The following is a 27,060-nucleotide window of genomic DNA, read 5'->3' as shown; positions in this document are numbered from 1 at the left end:
AGGAAACCAAACCTTCCATACATAAGCCTTTGGGAGAATACTTCCTATCTAAGCTATGCCATAGGGAGAAAAATACTGACCCAGTAGCAGCAATAGAAAACCAGAGGAATGAAGAAAGCAGTTCTGACTATGCTGTGATACTGCTGTGCACGGGAGGCCAACGTATTTGAGCTCAGTGTTCTGAGATAACAATTTATAAAAGGCAGGGTCCTAGCTTGATTTCAGGTGCTATGATAAAACACTGACCAAAGCCAACTTGGGGAAGAAAAGATTTATTTCATCTTCCACTTCCAGGTTCATAACTGAGGGAAGTCAGGGCAGGATTCCAAAGCAGGAGACTGGAGAAAGGAACGGAAGCAGAGACCACAGAGGAATCCTGCTTTCTGGCTTGGGCCCCATGACTTGCCCAACCTGTGTTTTTATACAACCCAGGACCACTTGCCCACTGTGGGCAGGCATCACATGTCTGTGATCCCAGCTCTTGGGAACTGGAGTCAGGAAGTTGAAAAGCTCAAGGCCAGCCTGAGTTTCCCTAAAACACCTCGGACTAATTTCTCAAACAGTAAAGAGAGGGATGCCTAGAGATAGGGGAAAGGTTTCATTAACTCTGGAATTTGGTGAGGTTCTCAGTCTTGAGCTGACCTAATAATCTAAGGGAAAGGCCAGGTCTAGAGTGTAACAACAAAACGCTAAGTTTACAAAAGAACAAAGCCACGGAGAACAAAAGCGGGGAGGAGAGTCACATCCTTCCAGTTGCTTACTGCCACCCCCTGAGTTCCCCGCACTGTGGTCAAAACAATAAGTCCTTCCGAGAATTGCTTTGTTGGTGGTGTGACTTTTGTCATGCGTAAAGCTTTTCAAAATGCAGCTGTCCATATTTTAGATAAATATTTCAAGCAATTTTTTACCCCTTCATGTGTTCGAGATAAGTAGTTAACCCTAATTAGTGTTTTGTTGGCGCTTGTGGCTTAACACACTTAACTTTGAAGATCAAAAAATACTGCTTGTGTGTTTGTACCTTGCTTGCCTTCTCCCACACACTCTGATGTTATCTGGTCATTCTCTTATTTAAAATATCAGCAAGAAAAATATTGACTCATGGCAGAAGCACCAGAGTTTGGGGTTAGCAGTGAAGTTGAGGAGGAAAGTTAAAGGTCAGATACACTGACTCTGATGTCAGGGTCTGCTACCTACCAACTTGTGTAGCCAGACTTTCTTCGGACCGCCAGCTCCCAAATAATGTAATGGAGACTTTTTATTAAGAATGAAAGCTTGGCAAAAGCTTAGGCTTGTTGCCAACTAACTCTTATAACTTAAAATAACCCATTTATAATCAATATTCTGCTACATGGCTTGTTACCTCTCCTCCATACTGTACACCAGACTTCCTCTGCACCTCAATGACGAATTTCCACCTCAAATTCTTTCCCAGAGTTTCTATCTCTCTCTGGAAGTCCCACTTATTCTCTCCTGCCTAGCTATTGATGTCATTCAGCTCTTTATTAAATCAATAAGAAGATACCTTGGCAGAGACATATTTTCACAGTGTACAAAAAGATTATCCCACAAGTTTGTGGTTGTGGGGCCTTCGTTTCTTCCTCTGTGAAAGGGGACTATCCATAATATGTATAGCACTTAGCACAGTGACCCCATGTGACATATATAGATATACTTAAGGATATATAGATATCCAGACTTAAGGATGTAAGTCTGGAGCCAGCCATCATAGACTCAAATCCTAACTTAACTAGCTAGACCAGTTACTTAACTTCTCAATGACTCTTGCCCTTCATCTGTGAAATGAGAATAATTACAGTGCCCGTCCCAGAGGCAGTTGCGAGGATCTAAGGAGTTAAACTATGTAAAACCTTTGGAAATGCGGCTTCCATGCAGTAAGTATTCAATAAGGTCCAGCTATCACAGTGGTTATTAGTATTTGAAAATTGTGCTGGTCCATAAAGTAGGCACAGATGAGCGTTTGAAATGCAGTCTTGTGCTTCAAGGGAAAATCACATGCTGAATTTCAATTACTTAATCTAAACAGAATGAAAAATATCTCAATTTTTGGTTGAATACATGTTGAATTTATGGACATTTTCTATGTATATCAGCTTTCTGCTTTTACATGTACTTACATGGGTGTGTACGCATGCCTGCTTGCATTCCATGGTGCATGCTATGGTGTGGGCATGCCATGATACATGTTGCCATGGTGCACAAGGGAGGTCAGACAACAACTTTTAGAAGTCAGTTTTCTCCTTCCATGATTCGAGTTCTGGGATCAAATATGTGTTGGTAATGCTAGTTTAGAATATAGAAAGAATAAATAAAAAGTTCATCAGAAAGTTTACGTTTGATTTAATCTAAAATTCAAGATATCTGTGGTATCTTTTTGGTTTTGTAGTTTTGTTTGTTTGGTTGGTTTTGGTGTTTTGAGACTGGGTTTCTCTGTGTTACAAACCTAGCTGTCCTGGAGCTCTGTAGACCAGACTGGCCTCGAACTCCAGAAATACTCTTGCCTTTGCCTCCCAAGTGCTGGGATCAAAGGTGTGAGCCGACACCACCTCCCAGCTGTGATATGTTTTTATCATAAATGATGAAAGGCTGAAGAAAAACAAGATAATTGCAAAGTAGTAAGTGAAGCCATTAGAACTGCAGAATAAATTAATCCAATTTTAGATTGCAGCAATGTTTCCTGATCATTGTTACTGCCGTAGGGTGTTTTGTTCAGTTTGTGACTACATTTTAAGGAACCATAGGTAAACTAGAGTCCTTGGTAAAGAAGGTTGTAGGAAACTGAGTTTCTTGTTGCCACTCAACAGGAAGGAGAAACTGGCTGGATAATCAGGGTTAGGAGCATGCCATGGTTTGAAAAAAAAAAAATGGCCCTCATAGGAAGGGGCACTATTAGGAGATGTGGCCTTGTTGGAGGAAGTGTGTCACTGTGAGGCAAGCTTTGAGGTCTTATATGCTCAAGCTATGCCCAGTGTCACAGATTGCTTCTGCTGCCTGAGAATCAAGATGTAGAACTCTCAGCTACTTCTCCAGCACCATGTCTGCCTGCATGCCACCATGCTTTCTGCCATGGTGATGATGGACTACACCTCTGAAACTGTAAGTGAGCCACCCCAATTCAGTGTTTTCCTTTATAAGAATTGCCACGGACATGGTGTCTCTTTACAGCAATGGAAACCCTAACTAAGACAGAACATATTCAGCAAAGTGAAGGGAGCACTTAAGCGGGGAGTGCATAGATGGCCTCACATTCCAGAAAGTTCTCCATGGGAAAATGGAACTGACCAAAAAGATTCCAACAGGTATAAGTTACAGAGAGCGTTTGGATTGAATATAGACAAAAAACTCTAACAAATAGAATCCACTACAAATGTAGCAAAATACCTCACAGAATAGTTAGGACTTTCTCACCAGCATTAATCTGAGAATTACAGTGAATGAGGTAGCTGGAATATGTCCAAACACTTTTTAAATTCTGAGATTTGGTAAGGATTTGTTACTAATTCTGGAGTAGAGCTGTCAATCCACACATCAGGACTAGAACGAGATTCCTACAGGCTTTTTCTGGGAATGTGCTTTTTACCCTTACTTTTTTCCCCTTTATTCTTAGGAAGGGTTTTACTCTGCAGCTCAGGCTGGCCTTATATTCCCTTCATAGCCAAGAAGGACCGCCTTCTTGCCTTGACCACCCAAGTGCTAGTGTTACAGGCTGTGCCTCCACACCCAGTGGGATCCTACAGGTTTTCTACATTTTTATTTTTCAAAGAATACAGAAATTCACATGTACTATTTTGAGGGGATAGAGAATTATCGTAGAAGCTCATAGGACAAAGGATCTCACAAGAACACTGATACACCACAATAGAAGTGAGGCAGCGGTGGCATGGCTGATAGGTGCTGTAATAGAACTGAGGCCTCTCCAAGGCCCGGCTCTCTTCCCTCCTCCCATTATCACTGGTTTTTCTCACCATCCCCACAACATTTCTATTCTCGCAACTGAGTGATTCAGGCATCGCCTCCCTCACCATTTCTGATCCCCGACAGCTTCACTCTGTCTTTCAAGACTTCCCTTGCTCTTAGTCCACTTTGTGACTTCGCCAGCTTAAATCCTTCTACCTACAAAGTTCAGTCCTTCATTTTTCCAATCCCAGTTTTATTAGAAGAGTGATTGGCTCAGGAGTTTTGTCCTTGTTGCTTGTTTTCTTCAAGTCAAATTAAGATCAAGCACAGGCAGACATTCCTTTTGTCAAATGGTTTGTTTTCTGTTCCCAGAAAAGAATACCCGTGGCTGTGTGACTTATAGAGTGTAGGCTTTATCTGACTTGGTTCTGGAGAAGACTAGGAAGTTCAAGAACATGAACACGACATCTGCTTGGTTTCTGGTGTAGGCCTCATGGCAGCAAATCAAGTGGGACCCTTATGGAAAGGAAAGGGGAAGAGGAGGCATATGTGGGAGAGAAAAAGGCTAAACCCTTGATGGGTTTAACCCACCCCAGAAGGAAAATTTTAACCCACTCACCAGGGCTCTCCCTCTTGAATGTCCAAACACCTTCACTATGTCTTCCCTCCCAATGTTGTGACATTGAAATATGAGTTTTGGTGGCACTAACCCACTAACCCAAGTTTCAAATAACTGGCCCTGGAAAGTTATATCTAAGTGAGAGGGGACGTTCAGGTGTGGGTGGGACCGGAAGTTGCTGGTATGTCTACTATCTCCACTGAACATGAAAACTATGGTGTCCAGACTCAGAAATGCAGGCATCCACTTACTCTTGTTTCTTATTGGAGAGAGAGCGTCTATGCAAAACAATATGGTTTAGAACTAATGATGATGATTATGTAGATTTTGTCCCAGCACTTGGGAGGCTGAGGCAGGAGCATTTCTTCAACATGAAGATCAGCCTGGGCTATGTAGTGAGTTTTAGGTCAGCCTGAACTACAGTGTTCAGGGTCTGAAACCTTTCTCAGAAAAAATAAGAACAGAGAAGCAAATAAACCCCCCAAGAAATTGAGATTTTGTTGTTTGGTGTGTTCTGGGACCTTTTGAATTTAAAGTACAATCCATGGACCAGTCACATTGTTGGTCCCAGAAATCAGTGTCTCCAGTCCTGTTCAAGATTTATCAAACGGTAACTTCCATTTTAATTAGATTTCCCAGTGAATTGTATTAATAAATTTTGAGAAGTGTGGGTCAAAAAAGAATTGGTTTGGTTTAGATGTCTTTAGAAGCGTTTTATAGGAAACTTCCAGTAGTGTATTACAGTCGTATAGGAACCAAGTTTTAAATTATTAAGGGTTTGGTGAGCTGGTTGACTTTAAGATTAACAGCTTGAAACGAATTGTCGTGAGAGAATTTACAGCATGCAAATGTGCAAGTGCTACACATTCATTTCTTTTGTACTGTAGAACCAATCATTAAGGTTTTCTTAGCGTACTGCGCTGCTCAGTTCTGAATCTCCCAATTCAATCTGTAATTAAACTAGTCTCCTAAGGGGACGGAGAAGCCCGTGCATAGGAGGAACAAGATAATATGAATTTTAATCTGTCATTCACGGAACTTTCAATCTTCACACTGAGATGCCACCATTCTGGGTAGTAAAAGTTTAACTGTAACCTGATTCTGAAATGATCACAGATGGGAAGGGAACATAAGTACTGGTAATAAAGTCAAGATAGGCAGGCAAACATTAGAAACTGTGCCTATTGATAACAGATTTTTTTTTTTTTGGTTGCCAAAACAGATTGTGTGTAGTTAGAGATGATAAAAGTGGGTAGATTCTGGTCTCTGATGCAATTGTAACTGGGAAGAATTTATATTTTTATAAATTATATACAGAACAATTATCCTCTCTATCCCAAGTTAATGTTAAGTATGTGTGCAAATGCTTCCAGTTGTTCAGGGAGTTTTTCTATGGGCGATCCCAAGGTCACTATAGCAGTGTCACCCCAGCGCCTATTGTAAATGTAAATTTCCAGGTTCCTACTCCAGACCGAATGGATCATAGGCATGGAAAACCACCGATTTGAGTTTGAGAAGGCCTTCCTAGTAATTCTTACTCATTAGTGACATAGAAGCATCTTAGATTTCCTTATTTCTGTATGATGAAAGCTTCTCTTTTTCAACTCTAACCTCAAACAGGAAGTGACTTTTCTTGAAGTACAAATTTCCAGATCAAGTGGGAAATGCTTGAAGAAGTCTGAGAACCCAGATCAAAACAACTACAGGCCTAAGCATATATTTAAATATTTTCCTCCCGCAGGGAAGCTAGCCAAGCAGGGAGGCTGTTGGTATTTTGCCAAGACTCCTGGTGTGGCTAAACCTTCCTAGAAGCCAACTGGCAAAGCTTACATTTTAAGATGAGCTACATAGACAAGTGACTTTGCAAATACTAATAAAAGTATTGTCCTAGTGCGTGTGGGGACAGGCGTGCTGTGCTTGGTGCTGATGAGCAGATGCTTTGTTTTGCCTTTCTGGTTAAGAACTTTATCTGGTTCTTTAACAGTGACGTTCAGTGTTCATTGAGGGTTGACTTTGGGACAGATACTATAGTGAGGTCCTCTGAAAATTATTTCATTGTTAGTCCTATGTCAAAATAAGGAAGTGGGGGCCTGAGGGGTTATAGTTGTTTGCTCTATATCCTGCACATGCTGATGGTGATCCTGGAATTCAAAGGCAGGAAGTTTGCCTCCAGAGTATTCCCTTAACCAAAACACCTCTCTTCAGTAAGGAGAGGCTCATATATTTCAAATGTTCAGAGTTTTGGTGTGTGCTAGATTTTCCTCACTGTACCAGAATACCTAGCAGAAATGTCTTAGAACACGAAGGATTTAGCTTGGCTCATAATTTTTCAGGATTCAATCCATTATCGCTGGGGAGGACAGCAGAGCAGCTCATGTCATGACCAAAAGGAAGCAGAAAGAAGCCAGCACTCCACTGCCTTTCTCTCATTTCCCCCTTGTTCCACCAGAGCTCACAGCCCACAGGATGTGTTTTTCCCGTCAATTAATTCTCTCTAGAAAGATCTTCATAGAAAGACACTGAGGTATGTCTCAATCTCCTGGGTAATTCTAAATTCAGTGATGATGGAGTCATTATCATTATAATGGTGTGCCCATTTCAGAGTATGGCTTTTGATTAAGTTATTTTATAGTTTTTAGAAAGTCTTAAGCTAGTGGACATCATCTATCTATCTATGAATCATCTATCTGTCTATCTATCTGTCTGTCTGTCTATCTATCATCTATCTATCTATCTATCTATCAGCTATCTATCTAACTATGTATCATCTATCATCTATTTGCAAATATATAAACTCTGGATTCTACTTAATTAATGTCATCAAAGAAGGCAATCAGGCACATTGAACTTATAAAGGATATTGTTTTAATAATAATAATGTTACTGTAAACGTATTAATATTATTGTGAGTTTTGACTGGATGGTTATGGTCTCATGGTAGGCATTTTCAGGTGAGGGGCAACTGATTCCAGCTGTGGAAATGAGAAGAAATGAATTGAAGAACCCTCAGTAGGTGAACTTATACATGTATCTTTAGATTCCGTATCTTTTTAAGTATCATGAGATGACTGTAAGTTTTACCCCTCCCTGATCTATGTGTGAAAAAAAAAAAGAACATAGGAGGAAAAATGGCAAGCGGGAAGAAAGTTAATAAAAGTAGATTTAAGTTTTTCTCGTGTTTTTCTCTTTCTTTTTTCTTTATTTTATTTTTTTACAGTCACAACTGATTGTCGAGCTTTTGATGTAGCTGCTTAGGTGTTAACAAGAATGAGCAATAAGTAAGAATCTCATTCTTCATTTAGATAGCCACTACATATAAATATAAAATAAAACTTTTGGGAATTCCAGGTTTGATCTAGTCTATCTTCTGTAGGTAGCTTCATGAAACCAAGCTACATTTTGCAGGCTTGACATTTCTACCAAGTCACTAATTCATGTATTCATTGATTCAACAAACACTTACTGTAGACCTCCATTCCTGCCTGAAGCTGTGTTGTGGTATGTACTGAGTGTCGGAAATGAATGACAGGATTGCTGTCCACAAAGGGCTCAAACTAGTGGGAAAGTCAGATACATTGTGATGACTGCATAACCCTGAATCTTCTAAAACCCATTGAATTGTACTATTTAGGTTGGTAAGTTGTATTATATATAAAATAGGTCTCAGAATTGTTTCACATAAACAAATATAACTCCTGTTTATTATTCAAAACCAGGAAGAAATGGCCATAACACAGTCCTGGAAGTGTGGAAAGAGACTGCCAACAATGGGTGAAGTCTGAACTGAAATCTTAAGGAAAAAAATTTTTACTGATAATGTGGTACATGATAATTCAAGCAGAAGTCACAGAGGAACAAAGTCACAGAGGTGAGAAGTGTGTGGTTTCTCGCTCTCCCTCCTCTCCTTTCCTTCTTCCTCTCTCTCTCTCTCTCTTTCTCTCTCTCTCTCTCTCTCTCTCTCTCTCTCTCTCTCTCTCTCTGTGTGTGTGTGTGTGTGTGTGTGTGTGTGTGTGTGTGTGTGTGTGTACATGCACATGCGCCTTAGGAGGGATGTTGATTGAGGAGGTAGGCAGAGGTCGTGAGCATTTGGAAAAGGCCAATCACTGGAAGGGTTTATTTTAAGGAGTAATTGATTTACTTTGTGATTAAACTTGTTTTAGAGAAACCACCTGGGCAGCTGTGACGTAATGGATCAGTCTCTTGGGGGGTGGGGTGGGGTAAGGCGTGAAAATAACTTGTGCACGGGTCTCTGATTATCTCTGATCGTTTGTATACTAGATGCAAACAAACAAACAAAAAAGCAAAACCCCGAGACTTGTTTCCTAAACGCCAAGCACTGTACTGCTCGCTTGGTCTTACGGCACAGCTTGCCCGCAGCCAGGAACTGTAAAACAGATTGCTGAAAGATTAACGTTGGTCTGGCCTTTTGTTGAAAGGGGGTTATTAAGTGGAACCTCCTGATCTGCCTTGGGAGGTTGAAAGTTTGGCAGATTGTTTTCCCTTTGCTATCAAAGGGATCGAACTCAGAACCTAGCACAAGTTAGCTCGGCGCACTATCGCCTAGCAACGTGCATTTAAAGAAAAAAAGATCTTAGTAAAGCTGAAGTATAGCAGAGGAAGCTGGGGATACTCCAGGTTTTTCAGGACTTTAGGTTGGAAACTAGGTTCCCCCTGTTTAAATGATGGCTCTGAATACATCTGCAGGATATAAAGAAAAAATAAGGAGGAATGAATAATTACAGCATTTTCAACAAAGTCATTTTTTCCTGAAGGCTGTAAAGCTTTTGTGCCTTAACCACAAAACGGAGTACCCGCCTGGGGAACTAACAGGAACACTTCCACGAGGGCTCTCCGCCCTGTTCCTTTGCTCCCACCAACACCTTCCCCCTTTGCCAGCTTCCCAGCGGAACCTTTTTCGCTTGTCGGTGCAGTTGAACCTCGAGACCAATTTCGTCAACACAATCCGGAATAGTCAACATGGCGGCAGCCATACGTTGCCTCAGTAGAGGTAAGCCAGCCAGTGTTCTGAAAGGAAAATAGATCTATAGCCTCGTCTCTTGTTGCAGCAGAGTACACGCCAGAGTCTGGCAGGCACGGGGCAGCGCTAGGTATTCGAAATGCCTCCGTGCTCGTTCTGGGCTCCACAGCCTACACGGTCATCACTACTTTAAAGCGACCCACAGCGCGACACTGGGTTTCTCTCTTGGAGCAGGTCACTTCGAGGGTGGAATGGGAGGTAAAATACACTGACGGTTCTTTCAGTCAGGGGTGAGGAGTACAAGGCAGTAGATGGTGGTGGCCTGTGTTTATATGGGAGGCAGCAAAGACTGCTGAGAGGCTCCGAGAGAAGGTGAAGTTTAGAGAGAAGGGTGAGGAAACAGTTGAGGACGGATCTCTAACCTTTCAGTATCTACTAAAAGAGGTGGAATAGTTTCTATCTCCCTGTGAAAGGCTGAGAGGGAGGAGGTTTTAAAGAATGGATGTAGCGTCAGGCATGTTGATGAGTGGTTGAGGAAACTCTGAGGACTATTTTGTCTGGGGTCAAGTTAAGTTTTCTGTGTGGAGTGAATGAGTGCTAAGATCGATGACACATTGTCCACTGGGGGGTTGGAAATAAAGAGAGAGGTCTAGTAGGGTGGATAAATAGTGATGCTGTTGTGATTTGGTTTTGTTCAGTCTGTAGCAGTTTGATTACTGTTGAAATTTTAAATTTCTGATTCTTACTGTAGCAGATTCTAGGTAGTGTTTCTGTCACGGCTCTTTGGGCTCAGTGTGTTCGTGAATCTCAAATGTATTTTATAGTCTTAGCTTTCTGGTACAGGACAGTGTTTTTATCCAGTCTCTGGTAGATAAATGTTTGAGTTCATCTCTGTAGTTCTGAACTTAGAGTCTTCTGGTTGTTCTTGTACATGTCTCTTAAAGCACATGTACACGGTACTTGTCTGGAACAGGGCTGCTGCAATGTTGTGATGTGCTTGCTAGGCCCCATGGGTAGTTTCATATTGCTTCCCAGAATGGTGCTCTTGTTCACACTCATACCTGCAGTACATAAACTCTCCCTGCATTTGATATGGTAAGTGACTTCATTTTCTAGAGGTTTCTTAGTCTGTTATGTAAAACAATGATACTTAGATTATCTAATTTATAAACTGTATGCTCACAGTAAAATCAAACAGTGCTTTCTTGATTAAGTTTTGTGGGGAAAAAAAAACACAATTTGACCCAAGGTCAGTGTCCCACATGTTGGCATAATAGGGGATCTCCAACATGCCCATTGTTAAAAGTCTTGTCAGTTGCATTGACCAATATAACACAGTAATGTGTTCACATGCTAGTGTAATTTGTATATGGTTGCAGGTTATAATAGGTCTCCGACCATTCTTTAAGTAGTGTTTATGTCAGTATTGTATAATTTACATTTCCCTGATTACTAGTATGTAATACTCAGTAACATCTTTTACACTGTGTGGATTTGCTTTTCAGGCTGAGGCCTTTTCATCTCTTTTGTTCATTTTCCAATCGTGTTCATATTTTTTTCTTTTTACTTATTTTTTTAAAAAAGAAGACAAACTATCTTTTTTTATTATACATACCAATCCAAGTTCCCACTCCCTCCCCTCCTCCCATTCCCTTCACATACCCTCCCACCAATTGTGTTCATCTTTCATACTCAAGAGATGACTGCTTTGTCAACTGAACATGTTGCAAAATATTCTACTCATTTTGGGTCTAGTTTTTCACTTGATGTGTGTGTAGGAGGGTACGTGTGCATGCATGTAGTGTGTGATTTCTCATGAATTATTCACCTTGTATTTTTGAAATGGGGTCTCTCACTAGGACCTGGAGTGTGCTGGTGAGTCTACACTGACTGGCCAGTGAGTCACAGCAATCACCCTCCTTTTTATAGAAATTGCAGGGAGGGGCCACTGTGTGCAGAGTTTTACGTGTGTATTGGAGGTTGAACACAGGTTCTCATGCTTTTATGGAAAGCACTCTACTGATAGTAAGCCATCTCCATAGCCTCAATTTTTAATTTTTAAGAAGTAAATTTGATAAACTGAAGTTTTTAACAATTAATACAATAATTTTAAAAATATAATCACTTTTTTGGGTGGGTTTCTAAGTCAAGGTTTCTCTGTATAACAATCCTGACTTTTTATTTGTCTTGTTTATGAGACCATTCCTTCCCTAAAGGTTATAAAGACATTTTCCTCTATTCTGAAAGCATTTTAAGTATTACAGTTCACTTCTGAGTGGGTTCCCCCCCGTTTGTGCTGGGAACTTTGGATGAGTTTATTTATTTATTTTTTCATGTTACCAGTCTGTCTTTCTGTATTTGTGCCACTATCAATATATAGAGCCACCATGACTTTATAATTTTTCTCTGCAGCTGGAAGTTTTTTCTCTTTCCTGCTGGACTCATTTCTTTCCTGCCTTCCCAAAGAGCCACTCTGAGGCTTAATATTAATTACAAACTGTTTGGCCTATTAGCTTAGGCTTATTATTAACTAGCTCTTACAACTTAACCTATTTCCATTATTCTATATTTTACCACAAAGCTGTGACTTGTTACCACACATCTTGCTTCTCTGGCAGGTGCTGGTGTCTCTCTCAACTCTACCTTTCTCCCTGTCTTTCTTCTTGGATTTCCCACCTAGCCAGAGGCCAGAGTAGCTTTATTCATCAACCAGTAAAAGCAACACATATTTGCAGTGTACAGCCTGGCATCCCACATAATCTCCTTTTAATCAATTTTTATTTAGCTTACAAAGACATGGTTTTTGTTGAATTTCTATCCATACACAATTATACTTGGATCTTTCTTTTCATCCCTACACTACCCTCTCTCCTCTCTGCCCTTTCTTATAACAAGTCTTGATATGATAGGGCAAATTTCCTGCTTTGTTCTGATTTTAGAAGAACTAGGACAACTCTGTGAATGTATCATCTTTAAAAATGAATAAATAAAATAGAAATTGTTTTAAAAATCTAGAGGTACATATGTATATACTTCTTATTAATAAGAATAAAATAAATCTATTGAGCTTAAATTGGTAAAAATAGGTGAAGAGGTATAAAAGCCCATGCCTGTAATCACATGTTGCCTATAGTTCAATCCAGCCTGGGCCATAGTTAGTGAGTTCCAGGTCACAATAATCAATGGTGAGCTCCTGTCTCAAAAACAAAATAAAATAAGTGAATAGAAAAAGTTGCTTGATATTAGACACCTCTGCTTGCTTTTTGTTTCCCTAAGTGTGATTTCTAAGCTTTATCTTTCCTTTTAGTGGTGCTGCTTATAAAATGCAGGGCCTTGCACATGCTAGGCCAGGAACTACCACTAAACTACACCTTACTCCTATTATTGGATATTTTATGTTTGTGCGTTTTTGTGTTTGTGTTCATGTGCATTGCATGTGTGGAGGTTAGACGACAACCTTGGGTCATTCCTTAGATGCCTACCACTTTCTGTTGAGACATGGTCTCTTACTGATCTGGAACTTTACCATATAGGTCAGGCTAGCTCGCCCAAGCTTCCTGGTATCTTAATATTCCTGGGATTGTAGGCATATGCCACCACCCAGCTTTTCATGTGAATTCTGGTATAGACAGAAATTCTGTCCTGCCTGGTCCTGCAGTCGTTCATCCCCAACAAAACACACAGAGGCCTATATTAACTATAAACTGGTTGGCTTTTTAGCTCAGGTTATTATTAACAAGCTCTTACAACTTAAATTAACCCATAATTCTTATGTTTAGCCACGTTGGCTTAGTACCTTACTCAGTGAGTCATTCTCATCTTGCTTCCTCTGCATCTGGCTGGTGACTACAGACTGAATTTTTCTTCTTTCCAGAATTCTCGTCAGGTTGCCCTATACTTCCTGCCTGGCTACAAGCCAATCAGCGTTTTATTAAACCAATACAGGTGACAAATCTTTACAGGCTACAAGAGCATTATCCCACAGCATTCTGGAGAGATCCAAACTCAGATTTTCTTGCTTTTGAGGCAGCCCCACTATTACATGTTAAAAAAAAAAAAAACCCAGCTGCTATTCTTATATTTTTAAAAGTGGTTGAGAACCACAAAATATTAGTTGCTTTTGTTTTGAAAATACTGATTTTTAGAATGTAAAAATGTATGCCTCTGATGATTAATGTTATATTTTCTTTTTCTTCAAAGCCTTGATACGACATCAAAGGCATTGTCTTTCCAAGACAGCTTACCAGGCCCCTCCTTACCTTTGCTCTGTGAATATTCTCTGGACCCACAGACATTTTGCTGCTGCTGCTGCTACAAAGTAAGTATTTTTTTTAAGCTGCTTCAGTTACTGTTAAAGTTCTGATTGACAGCCATAGTTCTATAAAGATCCATAGTTGTAAAAGTTCATTGTCTGTACTCCTTTGACCTTGGTGTTCCAAGGGGAAGAGAAGACTTGATAATAGTAGCATCTATGAACATCTTGAGCTAATTGTTCACCACTGACATTTGAAGCTATTGTGTTATGTTCATTTTAAGAGATGGATATCAAGTTACCAATAATGCCTCAGTTTTTCTGTAAAATACCCTGACAGAAGCAACTTAGGAGGGAAAGGTTTATTAGATGAACAGTTCCAAGTCCTAGCCCATCATTGTGGGGTAACCAAGGCACCAGTAGCCTGAAGCAGCAGCTTGTATCCACAGTCTAGAGCAGAGAGAGTGTGTGTTCTTTCCTGTGTTTATCTGCTCCCCCATTTTCATACAGTTGGGGGCCCAGTCTTTAAAATGGTGAGTCTGTCTACCCCAGGTAACCCACTCTCAACATGATCTCAGGCCAACACAACTCAGCAGATTCCTCACTGAGACGCTTCCCGAATGACTTCGATGGCTTTCAGTTGACAGTTAGAACTAACCACCACAGTGAGATTATAGAGCCAGCCCTGAGCAGAGAAGCAGCAGCTGTCAGAATAAGGATTTGAACTCAAGAAGTTTGGTTCTAAAACTATTTTTTTTCCTTCTTTTTAAATGATATTTTCTCCAAGGTGCTCTTTATAATTAGATGTTACAGGATTGCCAGTTCTGGAATTATATATTGGAATTTCAAATTTTTAATGTTCATTGTGTTGTGTAGAAATACACACACGCATATACATATATATTTATAGTTTCTTTTTTAAAAATATTTATTTATTTATTATGTATACAATATTCTGTCTGTGTGTATGTCTGCAGGCCAGAAGAGGGCACCAGATCTCATTACAGGTGGTTGTGAGCCACCATGTGGTTGCTGGGATTTGAACTCAGGACCTCTGGAAGAGCAGGCAATGCTCTTAACCACTGAGCCATCTCTCCAGCCCCTTGTAGTTTCTTATGTAGACTTTCCACATATGGAAATATAAAGGGATGAAATTTGTTCTCACAGCTTCTGATTACCGAGAGTACAAAGAGCTCGATTGGTGATGCACTATTGAACTGAATGAAGGAAAGGACTAAGAGGCAATGTTGGCTAAACTCTTGGACTTAAGGCTCATGCCATTTGGTTGTTGGGCATAACACTAACTGTTTTTTCCCTCAAGGGTATTGGTGTTAGTGAAGTATAAAGCAGAGTATCATCTTTTTCTGAATGTTCTTTCCCCTAATGTCACCATTTCTGTAGTTAAAAGAAATGACTGAGGGAAAAATAATTAAATGCTGAAGAGCTATTTATTGGATATTAATGATTAAAAATTATAGAATTCTTATGTGCTAAATAATAATTAGTATTATAGTTGAGCACCTTTTATATACTTGCTCATTTAATTTTCATAACTGTTATGAAGACAGATACTATGATGAGCATTTCTCAGATAGAGGAATGGAAGCCCAAAGATTAAATTTTATTTGGGTGCTAGGAATCTAAATTGTAGTACTCGTGAACAACATTGTCCAGTAGTAATTTAGAACAACATAACCCAGAGGTAGACAACATGAAAGAAGAATGACCAGTTTTCTATATTAGAAGTTACCCGTGTTTGCATTTCTTTAGTGTATTTCTCATGTACATCTTTTGCCTGGTTTTTGTGCAGTTTTCCTTTTATTTCTGCTATATGCAAGTATTTATTGGCTTATTTTAAGGACATTCTAAAACATTTTTGTTTATCCCCTAGGAAATTCCCATTATATATCATTTCCAATTCTTACTGTACAGTCTGATGCTTTTCACTGATCTAAAAGCATAGCATGAGAAATATTGCCCACTCTAGAAGGGTATGGAACCTTGTCATAAGATTATTTAGTAACTTGATGAGATGTGTTCGCAATTTTAGTTATAATCTTTATTTTTTAATGACTGACTTCAGAATCTACTAAAAATAGTTCGTGGAGATCTGAGGCATTGCTTCTCTTTGTTGTTCTTTGTTTTGGTTTCTGGTTTGAGACAGAATCTAAGTAGTCCTAGGTGGTCTGGAACATGCCAGCCTAGCCTTGAACTCACAGAGGCCTGCCTGCCTCTGCCTTCTGAGCACTGAGATTGCCTTGCTTGAGATACCATGCTTTGCTCTCTGTCATTTTGAGCCCTCTCCATCCCACTCCTTTTCCCAGTAGCAGATCCTGGATTTTTGTTTGTTTTTTTGTTTATTTGTTTGACACTGGGCCATCTGAGTCTGGTTCTGTTTCTCTCTTTACAATGGGGTCTTTTTCTTGCTTTTTTATGTATCTTTCTAAAAATAAAATGCTGGATGTCCTGTGTACTATGGTCGACACTGAAGTAGTTTTTTTTACACAGCAAGTAGGCTTGTCTTTTAGTGTGTCATGTTGAGCCAGTGTAGTGAAGGACTGAGCTAGGTTTTGGTTCTGTGGTTTCCATGGTTACCACTAGCCGAAATCTCTGTACTGTTACTTCGTGCTCAGCATGGGGGTTGGGTTGCTGGGTTTTTCTTTGTGGTGTTGTTGGTGCTGTTTCCTTCTGTGCAGCTGCATCTCAGCGGGGGCCTTGGCGTCTGATAGCAGTAGGTGGTTGTCACCTAGTGCTCAGTGCTTGACTGGCTAGAGCTGGGTGGAAGGGCAGTCTCTGCCATCTAGATCCCGATTCAGGATTCAGGGAGCCCACTGAGGCTGGCTTTTGGAGCACACCTCTCTTTCTCCCTGTGTCTGTACCTATTGCAGGTTGTGGGAGTTTCAGCCCTCTGTCTGGATAGATAGTAGACTGGGTCCTGTACTGCTTCCTGCCTTGACTTTAGCACTCTAGGTAGATGTCTTGGTGATAGTTTTCTTCCTTTCTACAGTTCTGTAACATGAGGGGGGCCTGTTTGTTGGGGGTTTTTGTCATGCCCAGCCCTCCAGTTGTTTAGTCCCAGAGAAAAATCACACACAGATCTCTGTAAGTTATAAAGCTGATTGGCCCATTAGGTCTAGCCTCTTACTGGCTAACTCTCACATCTTGATTAACCCATTTTTCTGATCTATGTTAGCCATGTGGCTCAGTACCTTTTTCAGTGGGGCAGCTCACACCCTGCTGCTTCGGTGATCTGGGCAGGAGTGGGAGGAATCAACTTCCTCCTCCCCAAATTCTCCTGCTCTCTTTGCATCATTTCCCCTTCCTGTCTGGTTTTCCCACCTACACCTCCTGCCTGGCCAATCAGCGTTTATTTAAAACATGATTGACAGAATACAGACACTTCTCTCACACCACTTCCTCCTCTTTTTTTGAAAAACAAAGGAAAATATCCATAGTTCATTTTTGGGAATGTGGGCGTAGTATTTTAGACTACTTCCAGCTGGTTGGGGGTGCAGATAATCTTATGGGGACCTAAAGAAAATTTAGAGTTATGATCAAGTCCTGACTGAAGTATCCTGTGAGTCTTGATCATCTCAGGTAGCAGTTTTGAACCTGTTTTGGATGAAGAACTCAGACATCTGGGCCATCTGTTCCTACCAGAGATTGCTCAGGTGGTCTCCCTTGGTCAAAGATAATTTTTTTTTAACTCTGAATAAATCCAGAGCCTCTCATTTTCTGTGGAAACAAAAGCAAAATCTCTTCTCCAAAGTAACATACCTTTTGACTTCAATTTTGAAGCCAAGGTATTTTTAAAATACATATCTTGGATTAATTCTGCAGCATTTATAAGCAAATATTTTTTAGCAGCTGTTGTTCCTTTCTCAGCATTTAAACGATTTAAAGAGAGCACAATAGCAAACAGTATCAATATTCTCTGTATATTTTTTATCTTTATGTAGCTTTATTTTAACCTCTATTTTTTTATTTTTACTTTTAACTTTTGGCTTTTTGAGACAGGTTCTCTGCGTATCTTTGTCCTGGAATAACTCTGTAGACCAGGCTATCTTTGAACTCCCAGAGATCCGTCTGTCTCTGTCTCCCCAGTGTTGGGATTAAAGGTGTGTACCACCACACCCAACTATTTTTTTTTATTTTAAGGCTTTAAACATTTTTTTCAAGCCTGCATATATTTTTAACACATTGTAAATCACTTAGAGTTTTTTTTTTTTACTCTTTGAATCTCTCTTTATTGTATATCTCTCTTTTTCTGACCACATGGGTCTTTAATTTGCTAAGGAATATGGAAAAGACAACATTCGAAAGCTCCTATGGCGTTTCAAGGTCCTTGCCAGGAAGCAAGCTGCAACAGTGTTTCCATAGTCGGAACTGCCTGTTTGAAAGAGTTAGAGTTTTCCCTGGCCCTATGGCCCAGAAAGCAGGCATTTTAAAACAGCGCAGCTTTTTTCCTGCTTCAGCTGAAAACTGAAATGCTTTATTCTAGTCTTTTCCAAACTTTCTCAGGCTTTCTGTGGATGCAGTTATCCACGTGGGTGCCATTCTGACGGATCTCTGGGAGTTCAAAGATAGCCTGGTCTACAGAGGGAGTTCTAGGACAAAGATATGCAGAGAACCTGTCTCAAAAAGCCAAAAGTTAAAAGTAAAAATAAAAAAATAGAGGTTAAAATAAAGCTACATAAAGATGGAAAATATACAAAAAATCTTGATACTGTATGCTATTATGCTCTCTTTGAATTATTTAAATGCTGAGGAAGGAGCAACAGCTGCTAAAAGATATTTGCTTATAAATGCTGCAAAATTAATCCAAGATAGGTATTTTAAAAATGCCTTGACTTCAAAGTTGTAGTCAAAAGGTATGTTACTTTGGAGAAGAGATTTTACTTTTGTTTCCACAGAAAATGAGAGGCTCTGGATTTATTCAGAGGTAAGAAAAATCATCTTTGACCAAGGGAGACCCTGAGCAATTTCTGGTAGGAACAGATGGCCCGATATCAGAGTTCTTCATCCAAAACAGGTTCAAGACTACTGCCTGAGATGATCAAGACTCACAGGATATTTCAGTCAGGACTTGATCATAACTCTAAATTTTCTTTAGTTCCCATAAGATTATCAGCGCCCCCCAACCAGCTAAAAGTAGTCTAAAATACTACGCCCACATTCCCAAAAAATAGACTATGGATATTTTCCTTTGTTTTTTTAAAAAAGAGGGGGAAGTGGTGCAGGAGAATTGTCTGTATTCTGTCAATCATGTTTTAAATAAACACTGATTGGCCAGGCAGGAGGTGTAGGTGGGAAAGCCAGACAGGAAGGGGAAATGATGCAAAGAGAGCAGGAGAATTTGGGGAGGAGGAAGTTGATTCCTCCCACTCCTGCCCAGATCACCGAAGCAGCAGGGTGTGAGCTGCCCCACTGAAAAAGGTACTGAGCCACATGGTTAACATAGATCAGAAAAATGGGTTAATCAAAATGTAAGAGTTAGCTAATAAGTAGCCTGACCTAATGGGCCAGTCAGCATTATAACTTACAGAGATCTGTGTGTGATTTTTCTCTGGGACTAAACAGCTGGGGGGCCAAGCAGGACAAGAAACACAAACAAACAGGCGGCCTTTTCATGTTACACTACAGATAGAGTAGGTGTTTGCCTTTCCCTCCATCCTGCACCCTCTCAGGAGGCTTTCTAGTCTCCAGCAGCTGCAATCTTTCCTGATGCATCCATGGAGGTGTGTGGGAGAGGCCCATAAATGTATGAACTCCATGTGTTCCTGAGGGCTTCCATTGCCACACTAGCCTCTCAGTTTTGTCTTACCTGCTTGCCTTTCTCCGAATTCTGTCACTGGAGAGACATGGTGAGAGTGTGGAGAGGGCTGGCTCTCCTTGGAGTTCAGGTTTACCTGCAGCGTTCTCAGCTATGTGTTCTCGTCTCCATGGTGTTGTCAGGAAGAGCTGGGAGTTTTCATTGCTCTTTCTTCTCCATGCTAGCGCCTTTTCCAGCTCTCACAGTTTAAGTGGAGCAGAACTGCATTTAGTTTAAAAAGTAAAGAATAAATCATTATTAGAGATGTTAGTGTATTATCTCATATTAGCCTTAAATATCATTATTTAGTTCTACTTAGTTTTACAAAAAAAAAAAGCCTCAAAGTAAAAGATTCTCTGCTTTTGAAATAAATACCTGGATTGTTTTCTTGGGGTCACAGATTTTCAAGTCCTGAAGTGAACTTTATTATAGCACTCTTTTTTTCTCATCTGTGACTGGGTCTGACCATGGATTGCTCTTCCTCTCATGTTTCTGTAGTTAGAGGACAGATGTGGCAGGATGAAAGTCATTAGCTGAGTACAATCTCTTGTTACTCGTTTAATCTGTGTGGTTTAGTTACCCAGGTAACTGCAGATAATTCTGTTCTCTTGATGCGGACTGCCAGGTGTCCTCCTCCTCCCCCTCTTTCCAGCATGATTTATATTGATCTCAAAGTCACAGCTCTTAAGCTCTTTGATAGACTAACCTAACTGCATGAGCAACAGAAGTCTGCTTAACATGACTCTTCTGAGTAAAGGCGGTGGATTTGGAGAGCTGTGGGAGCAAAGCATGGGTTTCTGAGATTAGTTTGTACCATATTTGTGCTGAAGGATTTTGTTTAAGTGCAGTTTGGTTTTTTTGATTAATGTGTTTTCCTTCCACCTTCCTTTTGTGGTAGTAGAGAGCGAACTCAGGACCTTGGGTGACCAAGTACTTTGTCCCCTGAACAAATGAGAAAGGGTCACATTTATGGCTTAGAAGACCTGACTGTATAGCTTAGGTTGGCTTTAAACTCAAGGTCTTCCCCTGTCTCTCTCCCAAGTGCTGGGATTGTAAGCTTACACTACAGTAGCAGTTTCCTGAGTCTTGTTTGTTCTATACTGTGATGTTGTCATACTAGTCTTTCATATTTCCTAAGGCATTGTTCCATTGAAACCTAAAATGTTTACATTGAACAACTCAAATATTTTATGAAGCAAAGTCCCAACCATAGATAAGTAAGTACCTTGTGCTCTAACCGTCATAATCTCATTTATCAGACTTTTTAGGGCTTCACAAATATTTATATTTACAAAAAAAGTCACTTCAGCCTCTGGAGATTTCATATTATTTTCATATTAAATATTTGAAAATTCAGCTGTGAAATCAAGATTTTATTTAATGTAAATTTGAAGGCTTTGACTAGAACCTCTGTTTGTTTTAAATAGAACACTCTCTTCCTAAACAGGCTCTCTGGTCTGCCTTTGGCTTTGTTACTTCGTTAGTAAATAGAAGATTAAAATGTGGTTCCTCCTGTTTGGGATATGTCGGGATTTAGTAGGTACTCAATAGAGCTATGAGACATGGACACTTACTTAAATTTGCTGTCAGCAGTCTGAAAGGAGCCTGCACCATTAAAATGAAGATTATCATTATTTGCCAGTGTGTTTAGTTGCTTATTAGTGGGGAGAATACTATTATTAGTGACGATAACAGGATTTGTTGAGTGCTAAGAAGAATTGAATTTTATGTTGGATTGATTTGGAGAGTAAAAAAAAAAATTGCCATTATTTTTTTCCCCTTATGTTTTCTGAGACTTTGTTTTTATTTTCTGTTACTACTGTAACAGATGACCACAAGCTTTGGGGCTTAAAACAGCATGATTTTCTGTGTTATACTTGTCTAGATTCCGAGTCTGACATGGAGCATGTTGGGCTGAGTGAGGTGTTGGTAGTTACTGTCTGGACGCTGTAAGCAGAGTGAGTTTCCTCGTCACTCCATCTGCAGGACACCGCTCACATTCCTCAGTCTCGGAGCAGTGACAGCTTTCATCATAATTGTGCGCTCAGCTCCCTCTGATCTGCCTGGGAAAGGGGAAAGTTCTCGCTGTAAGGGTTAGGTGGTTGGACGCATGCTGATAATCTAAATTAATCTCTCCATCTCTTTAACCTTAGGCACATGCAAACTCTCTTTGGTCACTATCCTGACATGGTTGTCTTCTGGGGGTGTACTAGTTATTTTTTTCATTTCAGTTACAAAATATCTTACAACAGGCAACCTAAGAGGGGTGATTTATTTTGGCTCATGGTTTGCGGGTATAGTACAGCCCAGTAGGGAAGGCCTAGTGGCAGGAGCAGCCTTTGACTGTGGTGGGGGGAGTGGGAGGTGCTTTTCACATCTGGATTGATTAGAAAGCAGAGAGAGAACAAGAAACAGGGTTAAGCTATCCACCTCAAGACCTTTCCCAGGGAGATCCACTTAGTCCAGCCTGATTCCACCTCCTAAAGGGTTCCCAGTGTCTCAAATAGGGCCATTAGCTAGGGACCCAGTATTCAAACACATGAGCCTGTAAGTGACATTTGACATAGAAGCTAGATCAGTGGCCACTATTCTGTCTACCACAGAACACAGATATCTTTCTAGAATAATGTTTTATTAATTTAAAACTTTTGTGATTTGAATAAACGTTGGAAAATTATATTACCTCTAGCTTTGTTTTCTTAGCTCTAAACTTTTATCTGCATTTCCTCTTTGACATCATTCCCTAGGTGTTTCATAAGCACTCATTAGCCTTGTCCTGCAGTGAACCTATTCATCACTGCATACCCATCTGTGGGTGAGCCAACTCAGACTGGGTAGTTTGATGGCTTGCTATGCTACCATACTTGCAGGTTGGCTGAGTATTGCCTAATCTAGTCTGGGGTTTTGTGGGGTCAACTCTGGTCTATGTGTCTTTCATGTATCTAGCTTGGACTTGTGTTTATGCAAAATGACAGAAATAAAAACATTAATATGGAAACATATGAAGCCTCTTCTGGCTTAGTCTTAGAGCATGGAAACAGTTACTTAATTCTGTCAGCCAAAATTATTCACATTGCCACATCAGCAGACTAGGGAATGCATTCTGTTCCTTGGGGACTTGAATCGAGAGAGGAGGTAAAGAGCACTTGTCTGTTGGGCGCTGAGCTTATCCCTTTGACTAGCTCCTTCTCCAGAGAACTGGGTCACGTTTTTTTCCTCCAGCTCCTAGTTAATGATACACTATTCTTTCCACACCTGGTTGGTTCCTCAAGCCTAAACCACAAGTGGCGTTTTAGACTGTTCTTTCTATCCCCATTTTCTGTATTTACCTTGCAAACATTTTTCTATTCTATCATCTTTTCAGCCTTGTCACTGTTTATTCAGCCTTGGCCACATTCTCGAGAGGAAAGAGAGAGAATATCCTTTTACTTCCCACTCCATCCCTTCAGCTCTGTCTCTTCTTTTGCAGCTGGGATTCTCTAAACTTGAAATTCAGATGTCATTCTTGCTTGCTGGCTTGTCTTTGCCTCTAAAACAGCCTCATTGTGATCCTGAGCTTCCCACTTTCTGTATTACCTCTTGAGCTCTGCAGTTGCAAACTATGGCATTGGGGCAGATCTGCTTTACTATCTATTTTTGTATAGTTCTGTTGACAAAGGTTTTTGTTCCACCTGGTCCTGCAGCTGTTCAGTTCCAAAGAAATATACAAAGACTTACATAAATTCTAAACTGGTTGGCCTATTAGCTTAGCCTTTCTTATTAACTAACTCTTACATCTTACATTAACCCATAATTATTGTCTGTGTTAGCCATGTGACTTGGTACCTTTATCAGTGAGACATTTTCATCTTGCTTCCTCTGTGTCTGGCTGACGACTGCAGACTCAGCCTCTCCTGTTCTGGTCGCTCCACCTATACTTCTTGCCTGGCTACTGGCCAGTCACAGTTTTATTAAACCAGTACAAGTGACAAATCTTTACCCGGTACAAGACCATTGTCCCCTTTTTTTCAAAACAAGAACTCTGAATTTAATCTCTTTTATCTAACTTATTTTTTTTCAGACCATTATCCATAACAACTTGTAACCAACACTCTAAATAAAGAAAAAATTCATAATCCATTTTTTTTTGGAAATGTGGGCATAGTTTTCTAGGCTACTTCCTGCTGACTGGGGGCACTGATAATCTCATGGGGACCTAAAGAAAATGTAGGATTATGGTTAAATCCTTACTGGAGTATTCTGTGAGGCTTGAGTCTGTTCTGGATGTAGAACTCAGAGGAAACTCCAACAGAGGTCCTTTGAAATGTTGGATCATCTAGGCCATCCACTCCTGTTGGGGATTTTTCAGAGGGGTCTTCCTGATCAAACCTGATTTTTCTTAACTCCGAATGAATCCACAGCCTCTCATTTCTTATGGAAACAAAAGCTAAACCTCTTCTCCAAAGTAACATATCTTTTGACTTAAATTTTGGATTCAAGGCATTTTCAAAATGTATTTGTTGGTTTAATCTAGCAGCATTTATAATCAAATGTCTTTTAGCAGCTTTTGCTCCTTCCTCAGCCATCAAACAATTCAAAGACAATGCAATAACATATAGTACCCAGAATCTCTGTGTATTTTCCATCTTTATGTGGCTTTATTTTAAACTCTTTCTTTTATTTTTATTATTAAGTTTTGGGTTTTTGAGATAGGATTTCTCTGGGTATCTTTGACTGTCCTGGAACTCACTCTGTAGACCAAGCTGTCAGATCTCAGTACCCACAGAGATCTGCCTGCCTCTGCAGGGTACAAGACCATTGTCCCACAACATAGTTTATGAGGCTAAAAGGGAATTTTCTTTTACTTATTTAATTTGTGTATGATCATGTTTGTATGTGTGTAGGTCAGAGATTATCATCAGGTGTAATCTCTGGCCCAGGAGCCATCCATCTTGTTTTTTGAGACAGAATGTCTCACTGGGCCCTCATCAGAGTGAACTGATTAGGCTAACCAGTGAGCTCTAGGGATTTTCCAGTCCCTGCTTCCTCAGCTCTGGGATCAGAAGAGCATGCACCACATGTGGTTTTAATGTGTGTTCTGGGGACTGATCTCAGGTCCCCATGCTGTGCGAAAGGCATAATTTTTCCCCATTCTAATTTTATATATTTCAATATTTGTGACACATAAGCATTATGCAGTTCAAATCCAGTGTATGTAAATAAAGTTTTACTGGAACTTAGCCATGCTTATCCATTTATGGATTTCTTACAGCTGCTTTTGCAGTAGCAGAGTTGAATCATGGTGATGGAGAGTACATGACTCACAAAGCTAAAACACTTGCTTTCCGATCCTTTACAGAAAAGAAAGTCGACTCTCCCTGTCGTCACATGGTTTGCAGTGGTCCCTTTGCCTAACACTTTATTCTGTGGTTCAATACTTTTTACTCTGTTTTCTTTACCAACCTGTTTTTTCTTTCGTTAATAGTGGCTTCTTCATTAAGATAAATTTCATATATAGCACAATTCAGGTATTTAAGGTGTATAGCTCAGTAGTTTTTTGTTATATACCTAGAGTTGTGCAAACATTACTGTAATATTTTATTTAGAATATTTTCATTACTCTTCCAGATATCCTCTCTTTAATGTCCATCTCCCTCACCACCCCCTTCTCCATCCCTAGATGACCACTGAGTCTGCTTTTAATTCTGATTCACACTCCCATTTGTGATATTTTGTGTAAATGGAATAATTTGTGTTGTTTTGTGACTGTTTTCTCTCACTATATAATAAAGAAGCTCTATACTATTAATGTATTTGTATATTGTTTTTAAGGTTAAATACATATTGTAGCATGAGTTAAGTACTTGGTTCTTTTTGTTCTTGATTAATATTCTATTATAATCTCTTTAACATGTAAACAAGGACTTTCTAAAAAGGACCAGCAGCATAAATCCAAGAATTGACAAACGGGGTTACATAAAATTTAAAAGCTTCTGTATACATTGCAAAGGAAAAAAAATCACCAGAGTGAAAAGATGGCCTATAGAATAGAACAAAAATCTTTTTCAGCTGTGTATTAGGCAGGGGAATAGATATTTAGAATCTATAAAGAGCCAAAAAAAAAAACCCCACAAAAATTATACAATCAATAAATGGGCTAATGAATTGAGCAGACCATTTTTAGAAGAAATATTTATGGCCAATACTTGACAAAATGTTCAACAATCTTAGCTATCAGAGCAGTTCAAATTAAAACTGCTTTGAGAGCTGGCAAGATGGCCCAGTAGGTAAAGGTACCTGTCGTGAAATCTGACAACTAGAGTTCCTGGATCCACATGGTGGAAAGAACAGACTGCAAAAGTTGTCCTCGGATCTCCATATATGTGGCATGCACACCAACACACACACACACACACACACACACACACACACACACACACACCCCATATAAAAAATTTAGAACTTTGGGGCTGGAGAGATGGCTCAGCAGTTAAGAGCATTGCCTGCTCTTCCAAATATCCTGAGTTCAATTCCGAGCAATCACCTGGTGGCTCACAACCATCTGTAATGAGGTCAGGTGCTCTCTTCTGGCCTGCAGGCAGACACGCAGACAGAAGATTGTATACATAATAAATAAATAAATATTTTTTTTAAAGTTTAAAAAAATTTAAAACTTTTCAGAGTCTTATCTCACTCTCGTCAGAATGGCTACCACCAAGAAAACAAATGACAACATGCTGGAGGGCTATAGGAAAAGGGAGACCAGTGTAGATAAGGTAGAAGTCAGTGTGTAGATTCCTCGAAAAACTGAAAATTAAACTACATATGACTCAGCTATACTGCTCCTGAGTATTTACCCAAAGGGATTGTAAATCAACATAGTAGAGATTGGTGCACATCTGTCTGTGTTTATTGGTGCTCTAATTCAAAATAGCTAAGCTGTGACATCAGCCAGCTTATTTATCAACAGATAAATAGATAAAGCAAAATGTGGTTCATATCCACAATGGAATTTATTTCAGCCATAAAAAAGGTATCAAGATATCAGCAGAAAAATGTGTTCGTTTTGTTAGAAAATTAAAGTGTGATCATTAGTTGTGCTAAAGACAGGATAGTGGAACACAAGTGGCGTGAAAGCAGAAGGGATGACTGCAGGGAGGAGTGGGGACCAGCGAAGGGGCGAAGAGGAGGAGCGGAGTAATGAGGAAGGTGGTGACTAAAGAGGAACAGAGTGACAGATCCCTATGAAAATGCGCCAGAACTCATCACTTTGTATGCTGACTTAAAAATTAGCAGGAGCATTCCATTGTAGTATAATGCCATAATTTATATTTTCATTCAGCAGATGAGACATTGAGTTCCTTTACCCTTGGGGCTGTTAATGAATAATGCCACTAGGAACATTTGTGTACCAGTTCGTGTATGGACAGTTCCTTTGGGTATATATCTGGACTATCTTTTTTAATCCTTCTGTGATTGACTGTGAGGTCTTTTCTTTCACAACT

The 27,060-nt window shown here is 39.9% G+C and overlaps 1 protein-coding gene and 1 long non-coding RNA gene across 3 annotated transcripts in view; both read left to right on the top strand.

Moving 5' to 3' along the window:
* LOC125395000 (uncharacterized) overlaps window positions 1-7,059 on the top strand; it is a 48,463-nt gene extending 41,404 nt beyond the window's left edge. The window contains exon 2 of the long non-coding RNA XR_015002642.2: window positions 6,868-7,059. This is a non-coding gene — a long non-coding RNA (uncharacterized LOC125395000). The remainder of the gene's footprint in view (window positions 1-6,867) is intronic.
* Window positions 7,060-9,161: 2,102 nt separating this feature from the next.
* Mrpl1 (mitochondrial ribosomal protein L1) overlaps window positions 9,162-27,060 on the top strand; it is a 60,946-nt gene continuing 43,047 nt past the window's right edge. The window contains exons 1-2 of one of the 2 annotated variants that reach the window (XM_048426164.3): window positions 9,162-9,542; window positions 13,713-13,830. In XM_048426164.3, the coding sequence (XP_048282121.3) occupies window positions 9,512-9,542; window positions 13,713-13,830 (149 nt within the window). In that variant the 5' untranslated portion in view covers window positions 9,162-9,511. The remainder of the gene's footprint in view (window positions 9,543-13,712; window positions 13,831-27,060) is intronic. The other variant, XM_048426173.3, reaches the window with a different exon arrangement.

The sequence above is a fragment of the Myodes glareolus genome, chromosome 8 (assembly GCF_982192425.1).
Source record: "Myodes glareolus chromosome 8, mMyoGla1.1, whole genome shotgun sequence".
NCBI lineage: Eukaryota > Metazoa > Chordata > Mammalia > Rodentia > Cricetidae > Myodes > Myodes glareolus.
Note: the sequence above shows the minus strand (reverse complement) of the source record. Positions and strands in the feature narration are given on the sequence as shown.